Here is a 26739-nt window from a genome sequence, read left to right on the forward strand (position 1 = left end):
TACGAGCAAGTTAATGTGCATTCAAGGAGTTCAAGCAAGCAAGGATTCTTTGAACACAATCATCCCATCCAACAATCTAGCATTGAAGCATTTCCTTCTATAGATTTAGCTTCTTTCTTTATAGGAAGCAAAGAAGTTTGACCATCAAGGGATGAGATCTACATCATTCATTCTTCTTCCTTCTTCATATCAAGCATTTATACATCCATGATCTAGGAATTGAGTAAGTGTTGATCTATTGCATAAGTAAAGACATCCTACATCAAACGTTTCTACACACATACAAACATACATCTTTATGAATATAGCGGACCCAAATCCATCCATAAAGATTTGACAAGCGAGGTCTACTTACATTTATCTTGCTTTACATGATTTATCTACTTCATTTAAAGATTAATTCCTATACGTGGGCTTGACCAAGACAAGAACCTTCCTTCCAAACAATTTGCCCTTCTTATGTGTACATGTACAGATTTGCGAAATTCTAGATCCGAAAATACAGTTTCAATCATAGTCCTCAGACCTTCATTTTCAACTCTCTCCAATATAGCTCGCCCCAAGTGGAACTACAACAGTATAGATCCTACCAAGTCAAACTTGTTCCTGGCATTTTGAGATTTTCACAGTCGGAAGTAGTAGCTCTCAAATTTCTGGATCTCAGTCCATTTCCAATTCTAATACAGTTTGACAAGGTTTGTACATATCTAAAGTTGTATCCTCTACAAACCTTCAAGGTGAGTATTTTTTCCCTCTTTGTCATTTCATAGCACTTACTTTGATACGCTAGATTAAGATCTCTTGTTGTCTATAATTGTATGTTAACATTTCTTGCATATCATTTCTTTACATATCTTTAAACAAACTGTTTGAAAAAGAGACCTTAGAATTGCACATCCTTTAAAGGACTTAAATCTCACATTAGCACCCCTACAACTTTTTGGGTAGTGTTGATCTGAATTGTGTCCTCCAGGGGGTTGCGTTTGAGGACCTCCCTCTTTTCTTGAATGTATGTATAATTTGGTCGTCTAGAATTAATCACCATTTAATACCACACATTTTGGTCAGCCTGACTTATGATATTTCCTCTTTTGATGTGGTAGTTAGATCTCTTTTATGTGCATTGTAGTTCTATCATATCTTTAATTGTATGCATTATATTCTCTTTGCTACATTGCATCACATCTTCCCTTTCTTTCATTCCTTCGTGTATGAGTTTTATTAGTCTCAGTCCAATCTATAGCATTCTAGTTAGAAAAAGCCTTAAGTCTAGTTCCTTTGATCTTGGCCCTTCTTTCTTTCTACAAATCTTAATAAAACTAGTATGCATAATAATGATCCCAATCCTATCACGGAGAACAACTTTTCTCATTTTTTAGCATGATTAAGGCAAAGCCTTAAGAGTTCCTCCCGCTCAAGTTGACAAACTCACTCGTGATTTTGAAAAATTCGAACATTAGTTAGCTCAACAGAATTAAAATCCTAAGGCTACTGCTGCTTCAAAAGGCTTGAGGAAGCTTATTCGTCATTATGAACATGGTCTTCATCTCTTGCGGGGTATTTCTCGCCTCATTGATTCTAATGTTAAACCTTTTTTTTTGGGCTCAAGAATTAGGCTATGTTCCATCTTACTACTCGTGTTGAAACTTCTTTACCTCTTTCAACTTTCATTCCTACTATTTCTACTTTTGCTCCACCTTTAATCCTACACATGTGAGTCTCCCTAATCCTATTATTCCTTCTCTTCCCATGAGTGTTCCATGTGTTTCATTGCCTTCATCTATGCCTTCTTATCATAATGTGCCCTTTTCATATTCCAATCTTCCTTCAAACAATACTTCCAATATGCTTCCTGCTTCTTCAAACATTTCCTCTATTTCAAACAATCTTCCTAACATTTCCAATATTTTTCCTCCTCTCATTTCTTCTATTGATTGCACCATTAATAGATTAGCACAAACTATGCCTTCTTTGCAATAAGAACTTGCTTATTTGACACAATCTAAGTTCAATATTTCCACATGACATATTGCTAGTCATTTGTCCATGAATATTATCCGAATTGTTATCCCACCAAATCTTGAGATTCGTTGTCTTGAGACTTATATTGGTAAGGATGATCCTTTGACTCGTGTTAAAACTTTCTAAACCTTGCGTAGTGATTTTGCTCATGACTATGAGTTCATGACTAAGTTGTTTGCTAGAACCTTTAGAGACAGCTTTGCAATAGTATTGTTTTTTGCCTCCTTATTCCATTAATTCTTTCCACAAACTTGTTAAAGTTTTTATTCAACAATTTCAAACAATATTGGTCCTCAAGTTTCTTTAACTGATTTGATGTATTGTAGACAAAGAATTGAAAAAAAAGTTAGTGACTTCATTGGTAGATTTAAGCACTTGAATGCTCAACTTTCTTATCATGTGCCTAGTGTTGATATATAACACATTTTCATTACTAACTTAAAAAAATAAATTAGAGATAAAATAATCCTTATTGAGGGGGTTCACCCCATAGTGCAATGGTGAAGTTGCAAGCCTGTGTTGAAACAGGTCTTAAGTTCGATTCCTAATCCTATTGTTCGAAAAATTGTGATTGTAGATTAATTGTGCCCCCGTGATTGCTATTGACTCTACTAATGACAAATAGAGTGCAAATTGTCTCAATTGAAGTATCCCTTGCATTGTTATGGATCGTGCCCCATACCAAATTGTCTATGCCCCATTGTTCTATGCTAGAGTTTGGTAGTTGGTCTTCTTCCTTCATTGTTGTAGCGTTCCAATTGATTGATTGGTGCCTGACAGCGGTCAATTCGTTCCCTTGTCCGCTATTAGATGCCTCATGATTTGGTTCCGCATTCTCTCACACACCGTCCGGTGTTGTGTAAACTATATAAAGGGAAATAAAATGGAGATTACAAGTATAAGCGAGGAGTGATAAGGAGATAAGGAGATGGAGAAATAAGGGTTGTATTGGAGAAATAAAGAGAGGGAGAGATAAGGTGGTGGTGGTGTTCTATGGATGGTGTTTAATTAAGGTGTGAATCTTACGCGAATGATTCTAGGAGGTCTTAATGCCTTGGATTCAAATTGAAAATTCTATCACAGGTATGGGGTTCCCCAAATGTGACCCCACTGGTTCAAAGCTCCAGTCAAAAAGAGATTACAAATCAAAAACAAATCCTTATTGAGCTTTCTTCCTTTTCAAAATGTGTAGTGCTTCATCATTATCAACTACAAGTGAGTCAATTTGAGAGCAGAAGTCCAATGGCTTCTGTTCTCATTGATAAGAGTGATGCGCATCTAATTCCAACAAGTTTCATCAAACTAACAGCTATATCAAAATCAACAAATCATCTAACAATATTGATGAACAAGTGGTGGTCTCATCCAAAGGTGTGACTCCTTTATCCTTTTGTTTTCACACCTCGTAAATTTACTCCACTTTCTAAATCTTTGCATAATGTGATGTTGAAGCTAAAAATTGCAAACATGATTAAAATTTCTCCTAATAAACCTACTGACCTATCTAGATTCTTTGTTCCTTTAACTTTTTGTCAATTTCATCGTCAAAGATGTCATGAACTGAGAATTGCCTCTCTTTGAAAAATATATTTCTAGACCTAATTGATTATAATGGTAGATCTATTATTGCTGATATTAATCAAGGAAACAAATCAGTTGCACCTCCTAATCAGAATTTGCAAATCTGCACTAATCCTCTGCCATCTCATTCAATCGATACTATTGTGCAACCTCCTAATTCTAAAAATTATTTATGACGACAAAATTGATGAAGCTAATCATATTGTTAATCAAGTTGATCATGTGCAACCCCAACCTCAATCTCAATCCTAATCCCAAGCTCGATCTTAAACTTGCATTATCTATAGTCCTATTGAAACAATTAAGGCTCTTGATGGTCCTCTTTACATTTTGCTAGGGTTAATCGCATTCCATCCTATGGTACTCTTGTTAATCCTACTTGCATGTCCAATGTGATAACGGAAGAGCATCTTTTTAGTAAACAATTGCAAAAAGATTCCCACAATCCATTTGATGTTTTGATTCAAACTTGCAATGGTTTCATTTATCCTTCACATGGTTCCATTACATTTCCTATTGATGTTCTTGGTAAACTTGTGCAAACTACTTTCACTAACATTCCTACTTCTAATCAGTTTCAAGTCAAATTTGGTATTGGTTAGCTTACCTCCATGAAAGTCGTGGCTTCTCCTATTTATAAATGACTTAAATTTCTTCATGGTGTTGAAATCAAGACTGTTAACCATAGACTTTATCAAACTTTTGTGGCTCGAGACTTCGTTGACCTTGATTTCTTTTGGCCTTCCATACTTTTTTGTTATGGGTAATGGGTTGAAGCCTCGATTATTTATTGTTTATTTGTTATTATTTGTTAAGAGTAAATATTATTATGTGTTAAGCTCGAGTAAACTCAAACCCAAGACCACCCAGATAAGAGGCTCGCAATTTTCCGTTGTGTTGTAGGCTCTGGCCTTTTTGGGCTTCTATACTTCAACCAACTAAAGGCCATCCAAATTCGCTTTCGATCATACCAAGCCTTTAGGATTCAAAAGATATTTGAACTTAGCTAACCTAAAGATGATCCTAGATGTAGACTTCTTCATACACCGCTCGTTCCTCCTTTAAATGCTTTTGTTCCATTGCTTATTGCTTACACACCTAATCCTCTTGTTATCTTTCAACCTAGTGTGGTTCCTTCTGTTCTTCCATCTAAAGAAGAAAAGGACCTTATGTTGATTGATCATATCCCACACCAAATATCTAGCAATTCCAAATGTAACCATCATGCCCATGATCGCCGTTGTAAGCGTCGAGCTAGAGCCCATGAACATGTTTCTAAAAACATTTCTTCACCTCATACACCACCTCATGCTTCACTTACCTTAGACCATCCCATGGCTCAATAATATAGAAGTGAATCTAAAGAAGGTTAAAATGGATAAACATGATAATTTATTTGTATCTTAGATTCTATTACAATTAATCTCAATGAAGAAGATACTCTTGATGATGATGGTCATGATACTAACAATGATACTCATGCTAATGATTCTAATGATATGTATGAAACTATTGATGTTGATCATGATTTACCAGCTATGCTTTCACAATTGTTATCTATCACTCCTAGCAACAAACATAGTAACCTATCTTCACAACATGGTCCTTGTTTGGAACAAGCTTTTGTTCCTTTTGTCATGTCTAATGTTGCTATTCTTGCGAGTTGCCCACCTTCCCTAAACACTATGATGCATTTGATTAGCTACTCTTGTACAGGGTAGCCTTTGAGTGTTTGGTTATTGTAATGTGCTTCCCCTGTGATGTGTTGCTTGTTATATTTGTCTAGATTTCTATAAATAACCCTTGTTGCTCTATTTGCACAAGGTGATAAAGGAATCACAAATGTCATACTTATTCTTTTATTTGTATCTCACTTTTTATATATATTGTTACATGTTATGTTTTACATGTGTCATTGCTTGTGTCTTTGTGATTGTACACTTGGAATGATGCAAAACAATGGCTCCATGTTCTTTTTAATGTTAGCCCAAAAAGAACATCGATTCCCAGTTCTAATAAAATCTGACAAGGTGTCTACAAATCTTTAGTTGCATCCTCTACTAACCTTCAAGGTAAGTTAATTTTCCCTCTTTATCATTTCATAGCACTTACTTTTATACACTAGGTTAAGATCTCTTGTTGTCTATCATTGGATGTTCACTTTTCTTGTATATCATTTCTTTACATATCTTTACACAAACCCAGAGAAAAAGGAGATGTTAGAATCGCACATCCCTAAAAGGACTTAAATCTTGCATTAGCACCCTTACATCTATTGGGTAGTGTTGATTTGATTTCTGTCCTCCAATGGTTGCATTTGAGGGCCTCCCTCTTTTCCCAAATATACGTATAATTTGGTGGTCTACCATTGATCACATTTTATACCACACAACAAAAATAAACATTAATGTACAAAAGAAGTTCATGAAGCTGTGGCATTTAAGAAAAAAGTTACAATGTTGGATATTACACGTATTGAAGACTAAAGCAAAGTGTCGGTAGAGAAAGTTCAAGTATCTACCAAAGAATATTGATGAATCAAACGACAAACAAGAAGAAATATATTCTTGAGTCAACAACAAAGGGTAAGGTGTCAAAGACGCTTCAAGGGATAATAAAGGGTGCACTTTATAAGGATCCACGTCATTGTGAGAGGCAAGAATCGTGGAGGTGTCATAATATAGGGAATCAACAAGTCAATTACCATAAAAACTACATCGAATCAAGGGACAACTACAAAAACTAGTGGCATCATAAAGGTAGGGGTGGCAAAAAAGAAAATATGTTATAACAAAGGATGGAATGAGATGGACGCACATAGTATAATCAAGGACAATATCTAGGTACCATCAAACTAAAACTACTATAAAGATTGCATATGGATGGTTGGATAATTAAATATGGCATCATATTTGTGATGACTTGCAGCAATCTTATTATATTTGGTTTTCCTCATGTTTAGAGGATAAAACATATCAAGCAAAAAATGCTACGTACCTAGGGATATGATAATCTAATGTACATAGATGTATGGAGACACAGATGTGCAGCTCACATCCCTTAAGTTAGTTGTATGGAGTCATGAATTGCACAAGTTATTAGAAATCCAACATGAGTTCAGCGCTTTATCTCTCCACTATTTTATTATGGGGGCTATATAAAGGAGGTGAAAATCATTGCAAGGATATTTGATGAGAGTGATATGTGTTTGAGCTCTCTCTAAGATCTAGCATGGAGTGGCTTCTTCCATAAAGAGTATTGTATGGTGTTACCCTCCCCTAAGTTATGTGCGTATTTGATATTAAGGGCTATATAAAGGAGGTAAAAATCATTGCAAGGATATTTGATGAGAGTGATATGTGTTTGAGCTCTCTTTAAGATATATCATGGAGTGGCTTCTTCCATGAAGAGTGCTGTATGGTGTTAGCCTCCCCCTAGCTATTCTATTTGTGTGTATTTGCTATATGATTTTGTTAATGTTTAGCCCAGTAATATAGATAAACAACAATATGAAAAGTAGAAAAAGGCACAAATATGATTTTGTGGAAATGTTCAAGTACAATAAAAGAATAAAAGAATACGTCTGGTAATAAAAAACGTTTAAGTACAATGATTTTTGCTTGATGCGATATATACAAAGAATAGAGACTCGTCATTACACAACTAAAGGTCTCTTGATTTTCCAAATAAAAACTCTTCATATTTCCATGCGCATGCCTCTTCACATGATGCATGATACATGTCTCTTTTTATGATATTGTTTACAAATGTCTTCTTCAATTGAAGATGACCATAAGGGTCATAACGCTATTTCATAAAATCAAAGATAAAGATCTCTAACGCAGCTACAATCTTCAACACTCTATTAACAAAAGAGAGATCTTTAGTATGGCAAGCACACATAGCTGCAACCAAAGATGTTAACCACATAAAAGATGTTATCTCAACATAACAGAATTCATCATAGTAGCATAAGATCATCATCATGGAGTCTCACACATGACTTACACCATGCATTCATCATCATGAAGTCACACACATGACTTCCACCATGCCTACTTACAAAGGGTGGTCCACCATACTTACTCGTAGAGGGTGGAACAAAGGCTTTTCCTTCACACTTCTTCCAAAGAAGAGTGCATTCCCACCATGTTTACTCGCACGTGATGGTTCACCATACCTACTTGCAAAAGGTGGAATGAGGGATTTTACCTCAAAATTCTCCTAGAGAAAAATGTATTTCCACCATGCCTACTCACAGAGCATGATCCACCATACCTACTCACAGAGGGTGGAACGAGGGCTTTCACCTCAGACTTCTACTAGAGAAGAATGCATCAACAATGGATTTTACCTCGAACTTCTCCTTCACAGAGAAAAACTCATTATTACCATTTATAAGAATGGTTGAGAATATTTCTCAATAAAGACTCCCTTATTAGCAGGGATAACTAGATTACCACAAAAGATAACTAATTCCAATTGCTACTCTACCACATAATGGTTGAGATTCTTTCTTTATAGAGACTCTTATCAGCAGGGATAACTAGATTACCACAAAAGATAACTAATTCCAATTGTTACTCTGCTACATAAGCTTGCAAAGATTAAGACATTTCTCTCTGTCACGTAACCTCCCTCAAAAGCTAAACAATCTCCCTTTGATCTTCCTCTTTTTATAAAAATACATAAAAATATGTATCTTATGACTGCAAGCAATGTCCTCATGTTCATTTTTATAATCCCATTGCTTCTTGTCCTACAACCAAGAGGGATTAAAATTAACTCATCAGACCAAATAGAGAGATCAATGCTATACACTATTCCCAGTAGTATAACAAGATTCGAGATCTATACTCAAGGTTTAATCATAGAGTACTTATTTATTATAGTCTAGTCTTAGTATGCACAAACAAATTAATACACAGAGCATAATGAAACTTATATGATCATATATCAATGCTTGATTGTTCATAGAAAATCAATCTCCCTTCCACAGGGGTTACAGCTCCAGATTTCGTGAGGGATGACAAGCATCCTAGCCAATCTTTTCAACACCCTATTTGACCACCATGCACCTGCAGCCACTTGAGCAACACTCCACCTTTTATTTTGACCCCTTTGTAGTCAAGCTCAAATATAAATGATAAGTACATGTAGTCCTATTTTTCTTTATATAACACTAGATCAAAGAGTCTCTTAGTTCAGGTTACTTGAGAGAAAAGAGGAAAAGTGAGCTTTCCGTAGAGTTGAGGTGTCGTAACAATGTCCTTGGCATTGAGGTGCCAACTTCAATAAACTCTAGTGCAGGCGATGACATGCTTTTTGTCAAATCGGGTGCCCTCACTCTCCTTGATCCTCAACAACACATCTCTCAAAGGCTCAATCAGTATATTCGTCCACGGGCTCTGCTATAAAACAACAGTGTCATCATAATTGCTATCATCGCAGCACTTTGTGATCGAGATTTGAGACATTGAGACAACTCCTTGTCCAAACTCCTAAACGAAATGCTTCCAATACCATCTCTACGTCCTGTGAAATACTTCTAATGGCATCTTTCTTCCAATCAATCAGCTCCCAAACTCCTCCATTTAAAATGATCATTTCTTCTTGAGTGCGATGAATACAATCATCGATTCTAACTTCAGAAAGGCTTGACTTTTGACTTACCACGCACAACTCACCACACTAAAAAATAGAAGATGAATATAACATCAAACACATGAGAAACCTAACAGTTTAAAAAATATGAGACGTCCAATACAAAGGTGAATGGACTCACCAATATTGAAGCTAAAATACATAGGAGCAAATAAAATTCATGAAAGAAGGAACTAGACGGCACATAACCGAAATCATGAACCTTATTAAAGTCTCTTCAAGTGCAAGACATTCACAAAACCTCGCAAATAAAGAATGGTCAAAGATAAAAGTTAATAATCAGAAATCATAGTCTATTCGAGCACAAGAGATACCAAACAAATGCAAACTTGAGCACAAGTCATCTTAAATGAGAGAGGTTAAATATCATCAAGGACTTAACGGGAAAATCAAGATTGATAGACAAATATCGTAAAAGAAAAATTAAGCACGCCACAAAAACTAGGCAATGAAAACTCAATTGTTATTACAGAACTCGACATTCCTTCTTAGTGTTGTTATTGCACTAGGCTCTAATACAATGTTAATGTTTAGCCCAGTAATATAGATAAACAACAATATGAAAACTAGAAAAAGGCACAAAAAGACACATCGACTTTATCCTGGGAAAACCCTTCCACTTGAAGGGCAAAACCCAGCCACACCAGAAAAAAATTCTTTTATTGATAGTTAAAAAATGTTCAAGTACAATGATTTTTGCTCGATGCAATATATATATATATATATATATATATATAAAGAATAGAGAGACTCTGAAGGTCTCTTGATTTTCCAAATAAAAACTCTTCATATTTCCATGCACATGCCTCTTCGCATGATGCATGATATATGTCTCTTTATATAATATTATTTCAAATATTATTTATAAAAGTCTTCTTCAATTGAACATGACCATAATAGTCATAAAGTTATTTCATAAAATCTAAGTTGCCGGTTCAGATTCTAGTTCAACATTCGCTTGAAATTTCTTTGGGCTAGGTTCGGTTCGTTTTGGGTTCGTTCATACATTGTTTTATCTTCCCAAACACACTTGAAAGAGAAGCCAAGTCATATATATTTGTTGGGTGATAGCTGAGATTAGTTTCAACTTCTTTATATCAGGTGGGCAACTAAACTTTATATTCCATTTATTTCTCTGTGCTTGATATCCTTGTTGCAAGTCTTTTCACTGCAGATGTCGTTTGCCCTGCTGAGCCCATGTAATAAGTAAAAAACGAAACAATAAAAAACAACAGTCAGTGCAGATATTAGAGACATTGTTTTCGCTGTTGAGCCTCTGTTTTTTATGTCAGCCCTCGGGTATAAAAAATGAAAAAATAATGTCTAAAGACAACAGAAAATATGCGGTTGACTTTAGTGTTTAGGTTTACCGTCACCTCATATTCGGGTCAAACTTGAAATCCACCTCAGTTTTGGGTCAAACACAAAATCCACGTCACCAAAAATTCAGGTCAAACAATAAAATTCACTCAAAAACAATCAAATTCGTCTCCAAGTCACCTGAAAATTTTTTAAGTTGATCAAATTATTTGACCAAGGTCCCGCCAGACACTTTTCCAATGAACTTATCAGGAAAAAAAGGAATTTGACTCTAACCGAATTCGAATGAGGACCGAATCGACTATCGAATTTGGAGGTTGATCAACGAATACGGTAACTTAGCATAAAATCAGAGATAAAGATCTCTATCGCAGCTACAATCTTCAACAGATTTGAGGTTTATGTTTTACAATGTACTGTTATCTTTATTATATGAGTGGATCTCATCAGCATGTAGAAAGCAATCTATGGCTCCTCCTCAGAAACAGGTATATAACTTCCTATGCCTACAGCACAATTGACTTCCAAAAAACATGTCTTTTATTGGCAAATTAAGATACTTTTAATCAATTTTCATATACCAAGTGTAATTCTCGTCATGGTTTTTCCCACAATGGGTTTTACATTAAAATTTGGTGTTTGTGTGTTTTGTGTTCAATAAATGAATTAAGATATTTGATTAGTGTTTGTGATGGAATATGTTTAAGGTTTGATTAAGACTTGTTCATCCCCTTCCTCCTTCCTCCTTCCTCCTTAGTCTTGTGGTGAGTGCAACAATTGGTACCAAAGTGGAGTACCTCTTGGAGAAGCCTAACTGCTTGAGGAAGTTCAGAGATGGCACATGATAATGGTCACATAGTATTCAAATTGGATGGATCAAATTATACCTTTTGAAAGGCAGGGATGGAATCATATTTGGATTCTATGTCATTTGAAGTTTGGGATATTGTTAAGCAAGGATACAATCCACTGCTTGGTAATCCTTCTACTAAAGATGAGATCAAGTTGCATGAGAACAATGCAAAGGCAAGAAAGGCCATTATCAGTGGCTTAAATGATTCGGCATTGTTGAAGGTCATGAATTTCAGAACAGCAAAGTATTTTTGAAAGAAGCTAAGCAGTATCTATGAAGGGCAAAAGAAGTTCAAGCAAGTCCAGATGCAAAATCTGAAGCACAAATTTGAAACACTGATAATGTCTACAGATGAAAATATTGCAAGTTACATGCACCAAGTGAATGAAGTTGTCAGTCCAATCGCAGGGATTGATGAGATCATAGAAGAAAATGAAGTTGAGGAAAGTAATGAGATCCATACCTAGAACCCACAAACTCAAGTTGTACAGTGTTGAGGTGTTGAGGAAAGTCATGACATAGATATATATGTATACGTATATTGTTAAATGTAAATAGATTGTTGTTCGTGGAGACTGAACTAAATTGTATTGGCAGAATACTATAATGATCTGTGCAATATTCAATTCTCTTTCTGAATTCTGATATAAGTTTAATTGATTTTCTTTTATAAATCAATTATGCTGATGAACAATAACTTTGTCTTTGCTAAGTGCAGATCTATTTCAGACTATACTGAAAGTATATGAACTTGTGATGTATAGCAGACTGTATTTGTTTATAACTGAGATTTAAATTACCACTGTGATTAATGTTTGTCTGCAGTCTCGACAGGGCACATATATATATATATATACATTGTAACATGCTCATGTAGGGGCATGAACTTATGTGGCTGATGCCACATAGAGTCATGACCCTACGTGGTCATGTTCCAAGTCACCGTCGATTCAATGTATTATAAACAATAGCCGATACTTTGATCAGAATTTGGTCTTGAAAACAACCGATGCATATTATGATTTCAATAATGTATTTTGGTATATATTATATGTAAATATATAAGTTGATGATAATTATATATATATGCACACGCACACACACATTAGATTGGACTTTCATATATTAGATTTTCATCAACATATATATATATATTACCATATGTTATATATATATATATATATATATATATATATATATATATATATATATATATATATAGAATTTGCTTCAATTTACTATGAGGCTAAATTTCTCAACACTCCCTCTTTAGCAAGGAGGGAATTGAAGCAATTTCATAACTTTTCATCTAAAGCTTAAACACCACCTTAAGTGCGGTCTATGATAGTAACTATATTATGGTGTCCGGCAAGATCCGGCCCAAAGAACCAAAACAATTTGATTATCATGGTGTCCGGCAAAATCCGGTCCAAAGAACCATGATGAGTTGGTTATCATGGTCTCTGGCAAAGAATGGCCCAAAGAACCATGATAAAAATTTGCTCCTAGACATTCAACACATTTTTGGTGGTACAAGTTAATGTAGCCTATCTAGGATATAGGTTAAACTATTGATAAGGTCGTCACCTTACAATAGTGACCTCAAACACATGAAAGATCATCACCTTTCATAACACACAAATGCAAAATTTAATTTTCAATTTATTTATGAATATAATAAATTACAAATGTATTTACAAACTCGTCATGCCAAGTTTACCTCCGAAGTACTCTATTTTCAACTTTACAAAAGGCTTGGTGAAGATGTCGGCATTTTGCTCATCAATGCTGATATAAATCTGTTTGATAACATTTCTATCAACCATGTCTCTTATGTAATGATATGGAGTCTCGACATGCTTTGATCAATTTTGAAAGACGAGATTCGCAAAAAGTTTGACGTAGCTTTGGTTATCACAATGAATCACTATGGAGCTTAGTTTCTTTCCGAAAAGTCTGAATAATAGCTTTCTCAACCATACTACTTCATGAGCTCCCATAGAGGCTGCCATATATTCAGCTTTGGTGGAACTCAAAGCAACTGTTGGTTGTTTTCTACTGAACCAAAAAATCATTGTTGATCCAAGACTAAAGCAACACCCTATGGTACTCTTGCGGTTTATGGAACAACCAGCCCAATCAAATTCAGTATATCCTTCAAGTTTAATCTCAACATTTTTTTACTTCACAACAAGACCAATAGTACCACGTAGATATCTCAAGATATGTTTAGAAGCCATCAAATGAATCTTCTTTGGTTCACACGTGAAATGGCTTAATACGATAGTATAACAGATATCAAGCCTAGTGTTTACTCAATACATTAGTGATCCAATGATCTGTCTGTAAAGAGTGGGATCAATAGATTCTAAATTCATTGCTTCTTCTTTCAACTTGTGTAGATTTGTTTCCATAGGAGTCGCTAGGGGCTTGCAGTTCATCGTACCAAATCTAATCAAGATGTCATGGGTGTACTTCCCTTGATTTAGAAAAATATAATCTTTCTTTTGACATACTACTAGACCCAAAAAGTAGTATAGTAGGCCTAGGTCCTTCATTTCAAATTCAGGCATAAGATCTTGTTTGCATTTTTCAATTAGATGATCTTCACTTGTTATTAATAAGTCATCAACATAGAGGACAAGAATTAACATGTCACCATTAGATATTTTGAAATATATATTAGGTTCAGCTTCGTTTTTGGAGTATCCTAGTTTGAAGAGATAGCTATCTATCCTTTCATACCAAGCTCGAGGTGCTTGCTTAAGGCCATAAAGAGCTTTCCTTAGTTTACATACATATAGGTTTTTGTCTTTTATATTGAAACCTCCAAGTTGTTCGATATATACTTCTTCATTAATGACACCATTCAAAAATGCGGTCTTGACATCCATTTGATGTATCTTCCATCCTTTGGATATTGCGATTGCAATAATTGTCCTTACTGAAGTGTATCGAGCAACTGGAACAAATGTTTCCTCATAATCAATACTCTCCTTTTGAGAGAAACCTCATGCGACAAATCTTGCTTTATGTTTTTCAATACTACCATCTGAAGCATACTTGATTTGTCCTTTGGCCTAGGTATGATATCCCAAACATCATTTTGTAGTATGGATTGATATTCTTCAACCATGGCATCTTTCCATACTTGACATGATAGAGCTTCCGCAACAGTTGATGGTTCCGATTTTGTAAGCTCAGTTACTGGTTTTCTTACTCTCGCTGGAGATTCCATCCGGTTCAACATTATTTTCTTCGATCATTTTCCTTGCCCATAGTGGCCTTTTCTTGATATTAGAGATGTCCCTATCTCCAGTGTCCGATAATAGTTCATTTTCTTTTGATATGTTCTCCCTCTGATTTTCAGTTTGTTGATTTTCACTCAATTCTGTAATGGGCTCATTTTTTGTACTTGTGAATAGTTTGAAGGCAGCGTCTTCTTCAAATTTGACATCTCTATTGATTTCAACTGATCTTTGCCCAAGTATATAAACCCTATACCCTTTAGTATTTTCACTATATCCAACAAATATACCTTTCTTCCCGAATGGTTCCAACTTGGTTCTTTTTTCTTTAGGTATATGAATGTAGACGGGGCAACCAAATATTCTAAGATGACTTAGGTCAGGTTTAATTCTTGTAAAGGGTTCTTCAGGGGTTATGTTTTCTAGGATTGAGTGTGGGCATCTGTTTTGAATATATACAACAGTATTAGTGGCCTCAGCCCAAAATGAGAAGTGTAAATTTTGATCATGTAGCATATAGCTTTTGTTGCTTCAACAATGGTTTTGTTTTTCTTTTTTGTTACTCCATTTTGTTGAGGATTATAAGGTACAGTATACTCCCTCTTAATCCCAACAAAGGTGCAAAAATTTTTGAAATTTTCAGAAGTGTATTCGCCCCCATTCTCTAATCTTAAAGTTTTTATTTTCTTTGACGTTTGATTTTCCACAAGTGCTTTGAACTCTTTAAATTTCATTAGAACTTCGTTTGATTCTTTGACTCTTAGAAAGTAAATCCAAGTGTTCCTAGAAAAGTCATCAATAAAGATTATGTAGTACTGAGTATCCTCCCAGAGAGTGTTGGCATAGGTCCACTCAAATCAATGTGAACTAGTTCCAAAACTAATTTGGATTTGTGTTCACTTGGGGGAAAAGATCCTTTTACATTCTTTCCTAGAGAACATCCTTTACAAATGCCTATATGATTTGAATTTAAGTTAGGTGTTCCACTGCTGATTTTTTCTATATTTGGTAGTACACTGAATCCAAGATGTCCAAGTCTTCTATGCCATATTTCATTTGGGTTTGATATTTCATGATTTAGGGCTTGCTTTTAAATGTTACACAATTTATATAAAGTTACATCTCTAGACCCTAAGGTAATGGCATTCTTAAAGTTAGAATTTTTAGGCTAGTACAATACTTTGTCTTCATTAAAGGTAACATGATACCCTTCATCTGCAAGTTCTGAGGTGGCTACTAGATTCCTTTTTATGCCAAGTACAAAGAGAACATCTTTCAATTTTAGAGTGGTCCCAGTTCTTAGATGTATAGAACAAGTCCCAATTCCTTTTACTGGATAGGTGGAGTTATCTCCAGTGGTGACTCCTTCAGTATAAAAAATTTCAAAAGTTTCAAACTTATATCTAAATCCCGTTATATGATGAGATGCACCACTGTCGATTATCCACATATTTTCGTTGGAATTCATCTCACTTGATAGAGCTAAGTAGAATAATAGATTCTCTTCCTTTTTAGTTTCGGCTATGGTGGCTAGAATTTTTTCCCTTTCTGGAAAGAATTTGTAAATATGTCCAAATTTTTCACACTTGTAACGTTGAACTTTGGAGAAGTCTTTCCTATTGTGTTTGGTGTTTCCTTTTCTTTGGTCATTTTTCTTCCTTTTAAATTTCCTCTTCTTACCTTTGTTATTAGAGATTTAGAAAAGGGCTTGATTTTCTACCAAGAGGTTTGAAATGATCCTTGAAATTAGTCTTGATTCTTCTGAGGTGCAATCATTTTTAAGTTAATCAAAAGCTGGTATAGGTAGCTAATGACTTGGATAAATGCTTACCAAGATATAGGTAGCCCTCTATGTGCTATTATGGATAATTCTTGATCTTCAACTTTATTTCCAGTAGAAGTGAAATGTCCCTTTTCTGATTTTACATGATATTTCAAGCCTCAAATCAGATTTTTAAAACTAAACAACCAATATTACAAAGATCCACCAATTTCTCAAATAAACTCAAATCGGGTATGTTCGAAATAGTGCCAAAAACTTTACAACTTCACAAATTATTAATAAATCTGAAAATGGACATTTTTACAGAAATTTCAGTAGCATAACGACTTACAAAATGACATTTCCAGTTCTGTATAGCCTTTACACAACAGCTCACAAATGTAAGACAAAAACTATGCTCATCAGGCTCCCGAAATTAACACAAGAATGCCCGGAAACACCACAAAAACACTAATAAACTATCTCAGAAGTTTAATCACGTCCCAATACATATATTCAGCTCTATTTTAACATCTTAAAGTCTGAAATACAGCAGCAACCCAAACTGATATGAAATACTCAACTGAAAACACCAAACTCATACCAAAAAACAACCCCGAAAACTCACAAATCTGCACTATTCAGCACAAAGGCAAACTCTGTATGAGCATGCACATGGAATGGCTTCAAACTCCCGTCCTTAGCCTTCTTGGAAACCTGCAAACTCCCGTTCTTGGGTCTCCTTCTCCACAGATTTGGCAGCCTCTGAAGAACAACAAAGAAAATGAGCAAAATCCAAGTTCTAGAATCAGCCCAAAATGCCTCCAAACCCCTTAAAAGAGGGAATAACCCTAACTCACGTCCAAGAGGGGTTAATAAAACATATTTTAATAATAATTTTCATTTATTAGTCCATTAGCTTTCAAAGATTATCCCCTTTTTCCAAAACTTCACCTTTTCGAGCCTGCCTGCCTTAGCAAAGATTATTATTTTTAATTATTTGAAAAGGGGACATGACAAGTCCTCCCCTCCCAAACATTACTTGTCCTCAAGCAATGGCTAAACAATAAACCAATCAATCCACCTGGATCCCAAATGTAGTCATGAACTATACTACTACCAATTAACACAGGCTCCTGCAATATCCTCTGCAATATGACCAAGAGGAATCCATAATCAAACTGACAATTATAGCTCAACCAAACTCCAAAATCACCACTGCCACAATCAAAAACCCATGAGACACAAACTCTTAGAACATCAGAACCCAAGTAAAGGGCTAAAATCAAACTGCCAACACAGTAAATACCATCAACGTATCCCACCGGCCTATACGGAATGTACAATCCAACTCTGCAACAATGGTGAACGCTCTCGAATGAAACTGTACCAAGTATGGAGAATCCACACACTGTACAACTCTTGCAGTCAACACAACTCTGCAAATCACTAGCCACTATCTCATAACCATAACTCCCATGCACTACTGATGGTAAAAAGACATCACAAGATAAAGAGCAAGAAATGGAACCCAAACCAAGTTTGTCTGCCATCAACTCCTCAGCACAAGGATCAAATGCTAACTGATGTACATACCTTGCAATATAATGTTGATAAAAAAAACCAACCTAAGTCAACAGCTCACCATGAACAAGTGATACAACCCACTGTGACTGTTCACCAGCTAAGTCAGGAGATGTCATAGCCAAAGGAGTAGAATCAATAACAACACCCGCTGAAGCATCACTCCAAAACTCCTGCTCTAAGTCATGTATTATCAAGCTATCAACTATAGGACCTATCGCCATGTCGTGCCCATCACAACTCTCATCCCGAGGCATCAAACTATCCCATAACTGATGATAAGCACTAGGAACCAAAGTACATCTCTGTATCATCATCTCATCAACATGGTCATGAGCATATCTCACAATGTAATGTCAATAGAATGAACCAATCTCAATCAGTGGCTCAGACTGCAATCCAGATGTAACTAACTGCAATTGATCACTAACCAAGTTGGAATTGACTACTACCTCTGAAGACATCGCCAAGGGAGTAGTATTACTAACAAGAACCATGCCAACTGTCGGCTCACCAACATCACACATGGTCTTTGATACATCATCTCTAGTCTTCGTGCCATTAGTACTAGAGGTCACCACCATGTCAGGCATACCACAACAATCTGTTGCAGCACCCAACTCAACTGAACCTGACTCTAGTGGGGACAAACTCGATATGCCAATGTTAGTATCAAGGATGGATGCATCCCCACCTCCACTATCTTTGACAATCTCGACCATGGACATCCTCGAATCACCAGACAACATAGCTTGTGACTGTATAGAATCTAGTAAAGACTGTAGTTGCTCTAACTCCATGGTCACCTTAGCCAAATGAAACTGTGACTCCTTGAAAGCCAACTATGTACTCTCAAGAATCTCAGAAGTCACCTCAAGCTGCTGAGTAAGCTCACTCACCTCATCTTCCTTGGCCAACAATGCATCGTATGCTGTACTGCCCCACTCCATAAGATAATCTCTATCGGCTACCAACTGCATATAATCCTGTCTCAGAATCTGGATAGCCTCCCATAAAGAGTGGAACTCTGTCAAGAAAAGATAACTGTCTCCCTGCTCATCACTAGTAGGAGAACCCCATCCATAAACGGCTAACAATTGACGAGCAGCATCAAAATGCTGGCAAGCGATAGCAATGTCTCGCTCACTAACTCTCAACTGATTAGACACATGATGGCACTGGCTAGACTATCTCCTACAAACCTCCTCTGATGCACTATCTAAAGGAGTATCCTCAAAGTTACTAGTCTCTAGAGTATTACCATCCATATCCTGTGAATCAACTCCAAAGCTCATATCAACAAACGGAGTATCAAAAACTGTAGCACTGCTATCCAACTCCTCTGTACCAAAAGAAACCACCAAGGAAACTAAGTCTTCAAAACTGCCCACTACATCCTCCTGGATGTCATCAATGCCAATATGATCCTGGGACTCATCTGTGCACACTGCCAAATATAAAAGATCATCAACACACTCCAGCAAGTATGGTCGACTGGATATATGAACAAAGCCCAACACCGGTGTATAAAAACTAATACCAACATCGGACAAGCTGCTAGCACAAGAAAAGACAACACCGTGCAATCTGCTAATCAAATCCATGATAGCACCCAAACAAACACTGCTACCAAAAAGTGTTAAAGATCTCTAGTCAACTGAATCCCAAATGCCAATATAACAATCTTGAGTCCATATCTGTAAACTAGAATCAGCTGGTAACTCAACCAAAATCCTCACTTGAGTAATATGACCAATACCAACTAACTCCACATACCTGTCATGATGAGATAATGAAGTCACAATACTGTCTTTGTTCACTTTCAGCTGGCTAGACAAATTGTGTGAAGTACTACCAGCCTCAACCTCATGTGATGAAGCATCTAACTGTACCTGGTACTCTTTCTCAGCAAAGTCATGAATGCTCAATGTCTGCTCATCTCTACCAGGTATCTCACCATCATGCACAACAACATCCTCATAATCATCATCTGAACCCACTACGCTGTAGTCACTACCTATTGTAACTATACCATCCTGAATACTTGTGATATCACCCTTTAACGACCTGTATACAATTGTCTCATTTTGAGTATCAAGTTGACCATTGCTATCAATTTGCGTAATATCCTTTCTCACTACCTCCTGTGGCGGAGTAGAATCTGAGACCTCTACCTGGCTATAAGCTAGTTTCTCAAACTCCTCATGCAAGTTCTTGGTAATTGTGTCATCTGCCCTGTGAGAAAATCTGCCAAATAGAAATCCAGTCAACTTATCCACCTTAGCTGGGTCGGACTACATGTCATTCATTATACGGTGGTGCTCAACCAACTGTTCAGACATGTCATGGCTTATTTTCCTAAGTTTCTCTCGAATGTCTACATAACCATCCTTTCTATTGTTCTGACTCTGGATATCAATTGTCCAAGATCGTGTCCTCTGAGACTCTGTACTATACCTGTGCATTCTGGATAAAGTAGAGTGTAACCTCAATAGGTTATAACTTCTTCAAACACCAAGAACTAACATGCAATTGATTAGAAGTAGCATGCAACCATAGATTTTGACATGCAGCTGATTAGAAGCAACATGCAACCACCAAATTCACCAAGAACTAACATGTAAATGATTAGAAGTAGCATGCAACCATAGATTTTGACATGCAACTAATTAGAAGCAACATGCAACCATAAATTATGACATGCAAGATCTGGGTAGTTGTCAAAACTGACATGCAAGATTTGGGTAGTTGTCAAAACTGACATGCAAGATCTGGGTAGTCGTCAAAACTGACATGCAAGGTCTGGGTAGTTGTCAAAACTGACATGCAAGGTCTGGGTAGTTGTCAAAACTGACATGCAAGATTTGGGTAGTGTCAAAACTAACATGCAAGATCTGGGTAGTTGTCAAAACTGACATGCAAGATCTGGGTAGTTGTCAAAACTGACGTGCAAACTTCTACAAACCCTCAGGCTGACAAGATCATGGCTCTGATACCACTGAAATGTCCCTTTTCTAATTTTACATGATATTTCAAGCCTCAAATCAGATTTTTAAAACTAAACAACCAATATTACAAAGATCCACCAATTTCTCAAATAAACCCAAATCGGGTATGTCCGAAATAGTGCCAAAAATTTCACAACTTCACAAATTATTAATAACTCTGAAAATGGACATTTTTACAGAAATTCCAGCAGCATAACAACTTACAAAATGACATTTCCAGTTCTGTATAGCCTTTACACAACAGCTCACAAATGTAAGACAAAAACTATGCTCATCGGGCTCCCGAAATTAACACAAGAATGCCCGGAAAAACCACAAAAACACTAATAAACTATCTCAGAAGTTTAATCACGTCCCAATACATATATTCAGCTCTATTTTAACATCTTAAAATCTGAAATACAGCAGCAACCCAAACTGATATGAAATACTCAACTGAAAACACCAAACTCATACCAAAAAACAACCCCGAAAACCCATAAATTTGCACTATTCGGCACAAAGGCAAACTCTGTATGAGCATGCACATGGAATGGCTTCAAACTCCCGTCCTTAGCCTTCTTGGAAACCTGCAAACTCCCGTTCTTGGGTCTCCTTCTCCACAGGTTTGGCAGCCTCTGAAGAACAACAAAGAAAATGAACAAAAATCAAGTTCTAGAATCAGCCCAAAATGCCTCCAAACCCCTTAAAAGAGGGAATAACCCTAACTCATGTCCAAGAGGGGTTAATAAAACATATTTTAATAATAATCTTTATTTATTAGTCCATTAGCTTCCAAAGATTATCCCCTTTTTCCAAAACTTCACCTTTTTGGGCCTGCCTGCCTTAGCAAAGATTATTATTTTTAATTATTTGAAAAGGGGACATGACAAGAAGATAGTTGATTCTTTATTTCGGAAATTCTTCCAAAGTACGATGAGATTGAATCTCCTTTATTCCTTTTTATATTCATAAGTTGATTTTTTAATGTGAGCAATCTACTTGAGTTATTAATCTAAAATGTATCCTTAATTGTTTAGAATACTTCAAATGCTTTCTTGAGATTTGATATGGAAGGAAGAATATGATCTTTTACTGAATCAACAATGATTTTTCTAGCTTTATTATTTCGCCTTTTCCAAGTGGATTTTTCTACCTCATTATCAGTTATTGAAGTGTCTTCTTCAATAAATGATTACAATTCCAATTGTTCAAGGATTTTTGTAATTTGAATTTTCTGTGAGAAGAAATTTGTTGCTCCTTCAAGTCTATCCTTGACTCTAACATTGCTTGCCATGATGTCACTTGTTTTGAAATTTTGGAAATTTATTTTAAGCAATTTAGCAATCTCTCTACCATTTAAGCTCTAATACCATGTTAAATGTAAACAGATCACTATTGGTGGAGACCGAACTAAATTGCATTGGCAGAATACTATAATGATCAGAGCAATATTCAATTCTCTTTCTGAATTCTGATATAAATTTAATTGATTTTCTTTTATAAATCAATTATGCTGATGAACAATAACTTTGTCTTTGATAAGTGCAGATCTATTTCAGACTATACTGAAAGTATATGGCAGATCGAACTTGTGATGTATAGCAGACTGTATTTGTTTATAACTGAGATTTACATTACCACTGTGATTGATGTTTATCCGAAGTCTCGACAGGGCATATATATATATATATATATATATATATATATATATATATATACATTGTAACATGCCCATGTAGGGGCATAACCCTACGTGGCTCATGCCACATAGAGTCATGACCCTACGTGGTCATGTTCCAAGTCACCATCGATTCAATGTATTATAAACGATAGCCGATACTTTGATTGGCATTCAGTTTTTAAAACAACAGACACATATTATGACTTCAATAATGTATTTTGGTATATAATATATGTAAATATATATGTTGATGATAATGATATTTTGTGTGTGTGTGTGTGTGTGTGTGTGTGTGTGTGTGTGTGTGTGTGTCTCTGGGTGTGTGTGTGTGTCTGTCTGTCTGTCTGTCTGTCTGTGTCTCTGGGTGTGTGTGTGTGTGTGTCTCTGTCTGTCTGTGTGTCTCTGTGTGTCTGTGTGTATTATATCAGACTTTCATATATTAGATTTTCAACAACGTATATATTAACATATTATATATATATATATATAGAATTTGCTTCAATTTACTATGAGGCTAACTTTCTCAACATATATCAGTTCTATGGGTCTATCTTTGCTTTCGAGATATCAGAATTTGAAAAGAGGTCAAAATACCAACAAGGATATTGCATTGTGTGTGTGTGTGTGTGTGTGTGTGTGTGTGTACTAGATCAGACTTTCATATATTAGAATTTCAACAACGTATATATTAACATATTATATATATATAGAGAGAGAGAATTTGCTTCAATTTACTATGAGGCTAACTTTCTCAACATATATCAATTCTATGGGTCTATCTTTGCTTTCGAGATATCAGAATTTGAAGAGAGGTCAACATACCAACAAGGATATTGCATTTAAAATTTCAAAGGTAAAAAGAAGATTGAAGATGTACTTGAGACAAGAAACGATCCCAATGATGAGGAAGCAAACATTGTACGAAGACTGAAGAAAGGATCCGGGAAGTATAAAGGCAAGTTGACCTTCAAATGTTTTAATTGTGGAAGAATATATCATTATTCTGCTAGATGTCCCCTTAAGCAAAATAACTATAAGAAGCCAGCAATCTAACCACTAAAAGAAACTATCTAACCATGTGATACAATAAAAAGTAAACAAGCAATTTTGAGTCCCTATAACAAAGAATGTTGATTCTTGGAAATATTTGTCAAGTTTCCCAACACTATAAATGTAAAAAGTGGGTTCATTAAATTCTAAATATTCCATAAGAAACTATTCTTGATATAATGTGATCTATGGACATGCCAACAGGTCCAACCCTTCAAGAATAACATAACTATTCTTCAAAAAATTACTCTGCTTGTTTAGAATCAAATGCCCAAATTGCTATGCCCGCCACTTGTCTGGCACATTGTTCCCTTCTTCCAACACAAAAGAGGGCTACAAGCATGCCCAAAAGAACCCCTACCAAGAGAAAGCGTAAATAGAAGGTTGTAAACTGACAATTATATCCTGCAAAGACAAAACATTTGCTATGCGCAACGCTCTTGATGATCATGGTTTCCCAACCTTGAAAGAGGTTTCTTCAAGAACAGACATGGTCTCTTGAACTGGTTGCATCAGCTCAGAAATTGTGTTAGAAGTCAAGGCTTTGCTGAAAAGATTAATGTTGGCGAGAAGGTTGCATTAGTAGCCTTTCGACCACCAAAACTAATCCATTCTTCTCACTTTTTGTCAAAGGCAATTTAATAATTGGCTTTGAGGCCAGCTTGCTTTTCAAAATAGCCAATGGGAAATCTCTAGTTTTATAATTAGTTAATTGTCAATAGAAACAAGCATTGGGAAGATTGATGTATAGCAAAATTATAGACATGTAACATGTCATTAATCTACACGTCCATATGCTCCTCAAGATCTTTTGAAAGATTGATTTCAACACAAGCCCACTTTTGTGGGCAAGCAAAAATAAAACTTATCAACACAAACAACTCTCCCTAACGAAGAAGATATATAATAAAAGAAGGTCCAGATAAGCAAAGGCAGTCATAGAAATCCGATCCAAATAAGGACCTAGAGACCTAATTGATCGGAGACGGCAGAATTGATAATCCACGGGGAAATGAAATGCATTGCAGATAGGCCAAGGTTTGTACACAAGAATGGCATGCCTAATAAGATAAGCGCCAGCAAAAATAAACAAAACGGATATCTTGGTAAAATTTGGGCTGCATCCTCTATAAGCTCATTGTGGAACAAACGAGTATTCGCCCAAAATCTAACCGTGGTTTTTTAGGGGTTCTTGACACAAAATAAAATTTCTCAAATAAATTCCCATGCATTGCTAAAATCTGGGGTGCGTAAAACCACACAACAAGGAATTTCAAAACTCCTACTTCGTGAAAGACATCGGATACAGAATTCCTGGGATTTTTCAATCAACGGTGCTATTCTCAATTGCTCCAACACCAGCAAGTTCAACATTAACAACTGAATCGCAACTGTTTGAAACCATCACGTAGGCCAAAACCTTGCCTAGGGCGTGAGAACCTTTAAAAATTCTACAATAATGAAGATTTTTAAAAGACCTCATTGTCACTAAGGAAGCGATGTTGCAAGCAAGGGAAAGACGATTGTCATTACGGCATTGCATCGGCTTATTTCCAATCCAACGTCATCTGACGAATTAATTTCAGGTATTTGGTTTCTTAAAGTCTTGTTGAACCTCACATTCAATATTACCTTCTCCGACTTGCATGATGGCCTTCTGAATAGTTAATTTGCGAGACTCGGCTTCACAAGACAACTTCGAATATGCAATTCAACCTTTGATACCCTGACCAGCAAAAACTACAAATACTAAAGCTCACCTTGGACTTGTACTTCATGAAACTCCTCGCTCTTAAGCTCAGTGCAAGCACGGGCTGCTTTGACAAGGGAAGCGGGTTTTAAAATGAGAGAACCCAGATCCTAATTACAACACCGCCACCTCTAATCACCAAAACATAGCCTAGTAGACAATTAGCTTGCACGAGTCGGTTTCTGGAGGACGCGGTGAACTTAGAATTAAGCGTACCCATATGCCTTAACCTTCGCTTCTAAGTTTTCAATATATAATTGAAAATAACTCTTCGAATTTCACGCTTCCAACAGCACAGAGCTTCACAGAATCACAAGTTCAAAGCCCTGGAAAACAGACCCATCTCCGTAAACATTCTAAAGTGGACACAACGCACATCGATGCTCACACGGATGCTTACATCAGAATCGAATTATCTCAGATTTCACCCTCTCGTGGCATTCCACTGTAATCATGAGATAAACCCCTGATTCGCAGTAGCCCCAAAACAAGTAAAATTGACGCATAACTATATGAATTTAGAGAAGCTAGGTTCTAAACAATCTTACTTGGCAAGCAAAATGCAGAGCTGAAAGATATCCTTCGAGTCCACTTTCTGACCTATCCTCAAGAGTTTGCGCATGCGGTCAGTTGCCTGGCGTAGTAGTTCTGCAGAAGCCACCTGCGACGTCATTTTGCTAACTGCCGGATCAACCCCCATGGTCCAGATTTTCTGCTTAAAGTTATACTTCCCTCGCTCCCCCTGTCCAGAGCGCCACCATGTTCCCCTCTCTTTCCCCTCCAAACATAAATTTTTTGAGTCTACGTGCAACTTAATCTTTGTACCAGTACTGCTTCAATGTGTAAACTAAACACGTGTGTTAATTTACTAAATTAATGGTATATTAAGAAAATATGAATTTTTTATAATTATTTGTTCTTTCAAATATATTTTATCATAAATTATTTATTTTGCTGAAAAAATTATTTTGTTTGTTTATGTTATTTATTTTCTTTTCTTTAAACAATTATGATTCTATTTGTTAATAAATAGTATATACTTATATGTTTATTTAATATTTGTGTATTTATTAATTTATTGATATGTCTTTTGAAATTTAACTACCTCTATTTAAAATGATAGAGAAATTAACTTTCATTACAATTCTTATAGAAGATCACTCGTTTTTAGAGGTAATGTTGAAGTATAAGTGTCAAAATTGTAGAGGCTAAATATCTCCTACTTATGAGCATT

At 35.9% G+C, this 26739-nt stretch overlaps 1 protein-coding gene across 2 annotated transcripts in view; it reads right to left on the bottom strand.

Annotated features, from left to right (window-relative positions):
- Positions 1–26293, bottom strand: part of LOC149548402 (uncharacterized) — a 256377-nt gene extending 230084 nt beyond the window's left edge. Inside the window, exon 1 of one of the 2 annotated variants that reach the window (XM_089792478.1) lies at positions 26106–26293. Coding sequence is in view for 1 of the 2 variants with exons in the window: in XM_089792477.1 (XP_089648603.1) it covers positions 26054–26205 (152 nt within the window). In the remaining variant the exon portion in view is untranslated. Of the gene's footprint in view, positions 1–26053 lie in introns of both variants that reach the window. The other variant, XM_089792477.1, reaches the window with a different exon arrangement.
- Between the last annotated feature and the right edge of the window lie 446 nt (positions 26294–26739).

Source organism: Cupressus sempervirens, chromosome 7 (genome assembly GCF_028749045.1).
Source record: "Cupressus sempervirens isolate cs-2001-9-10 chromosome 7, ASM2874904v1, whole genome shotgun sequence".
NCBI lineage: Eukaryota > Viridiplantae > Streptophyta > Pinopsida > Cupressales > Cupressaceae > Cupressus > Cupressus sempervirens.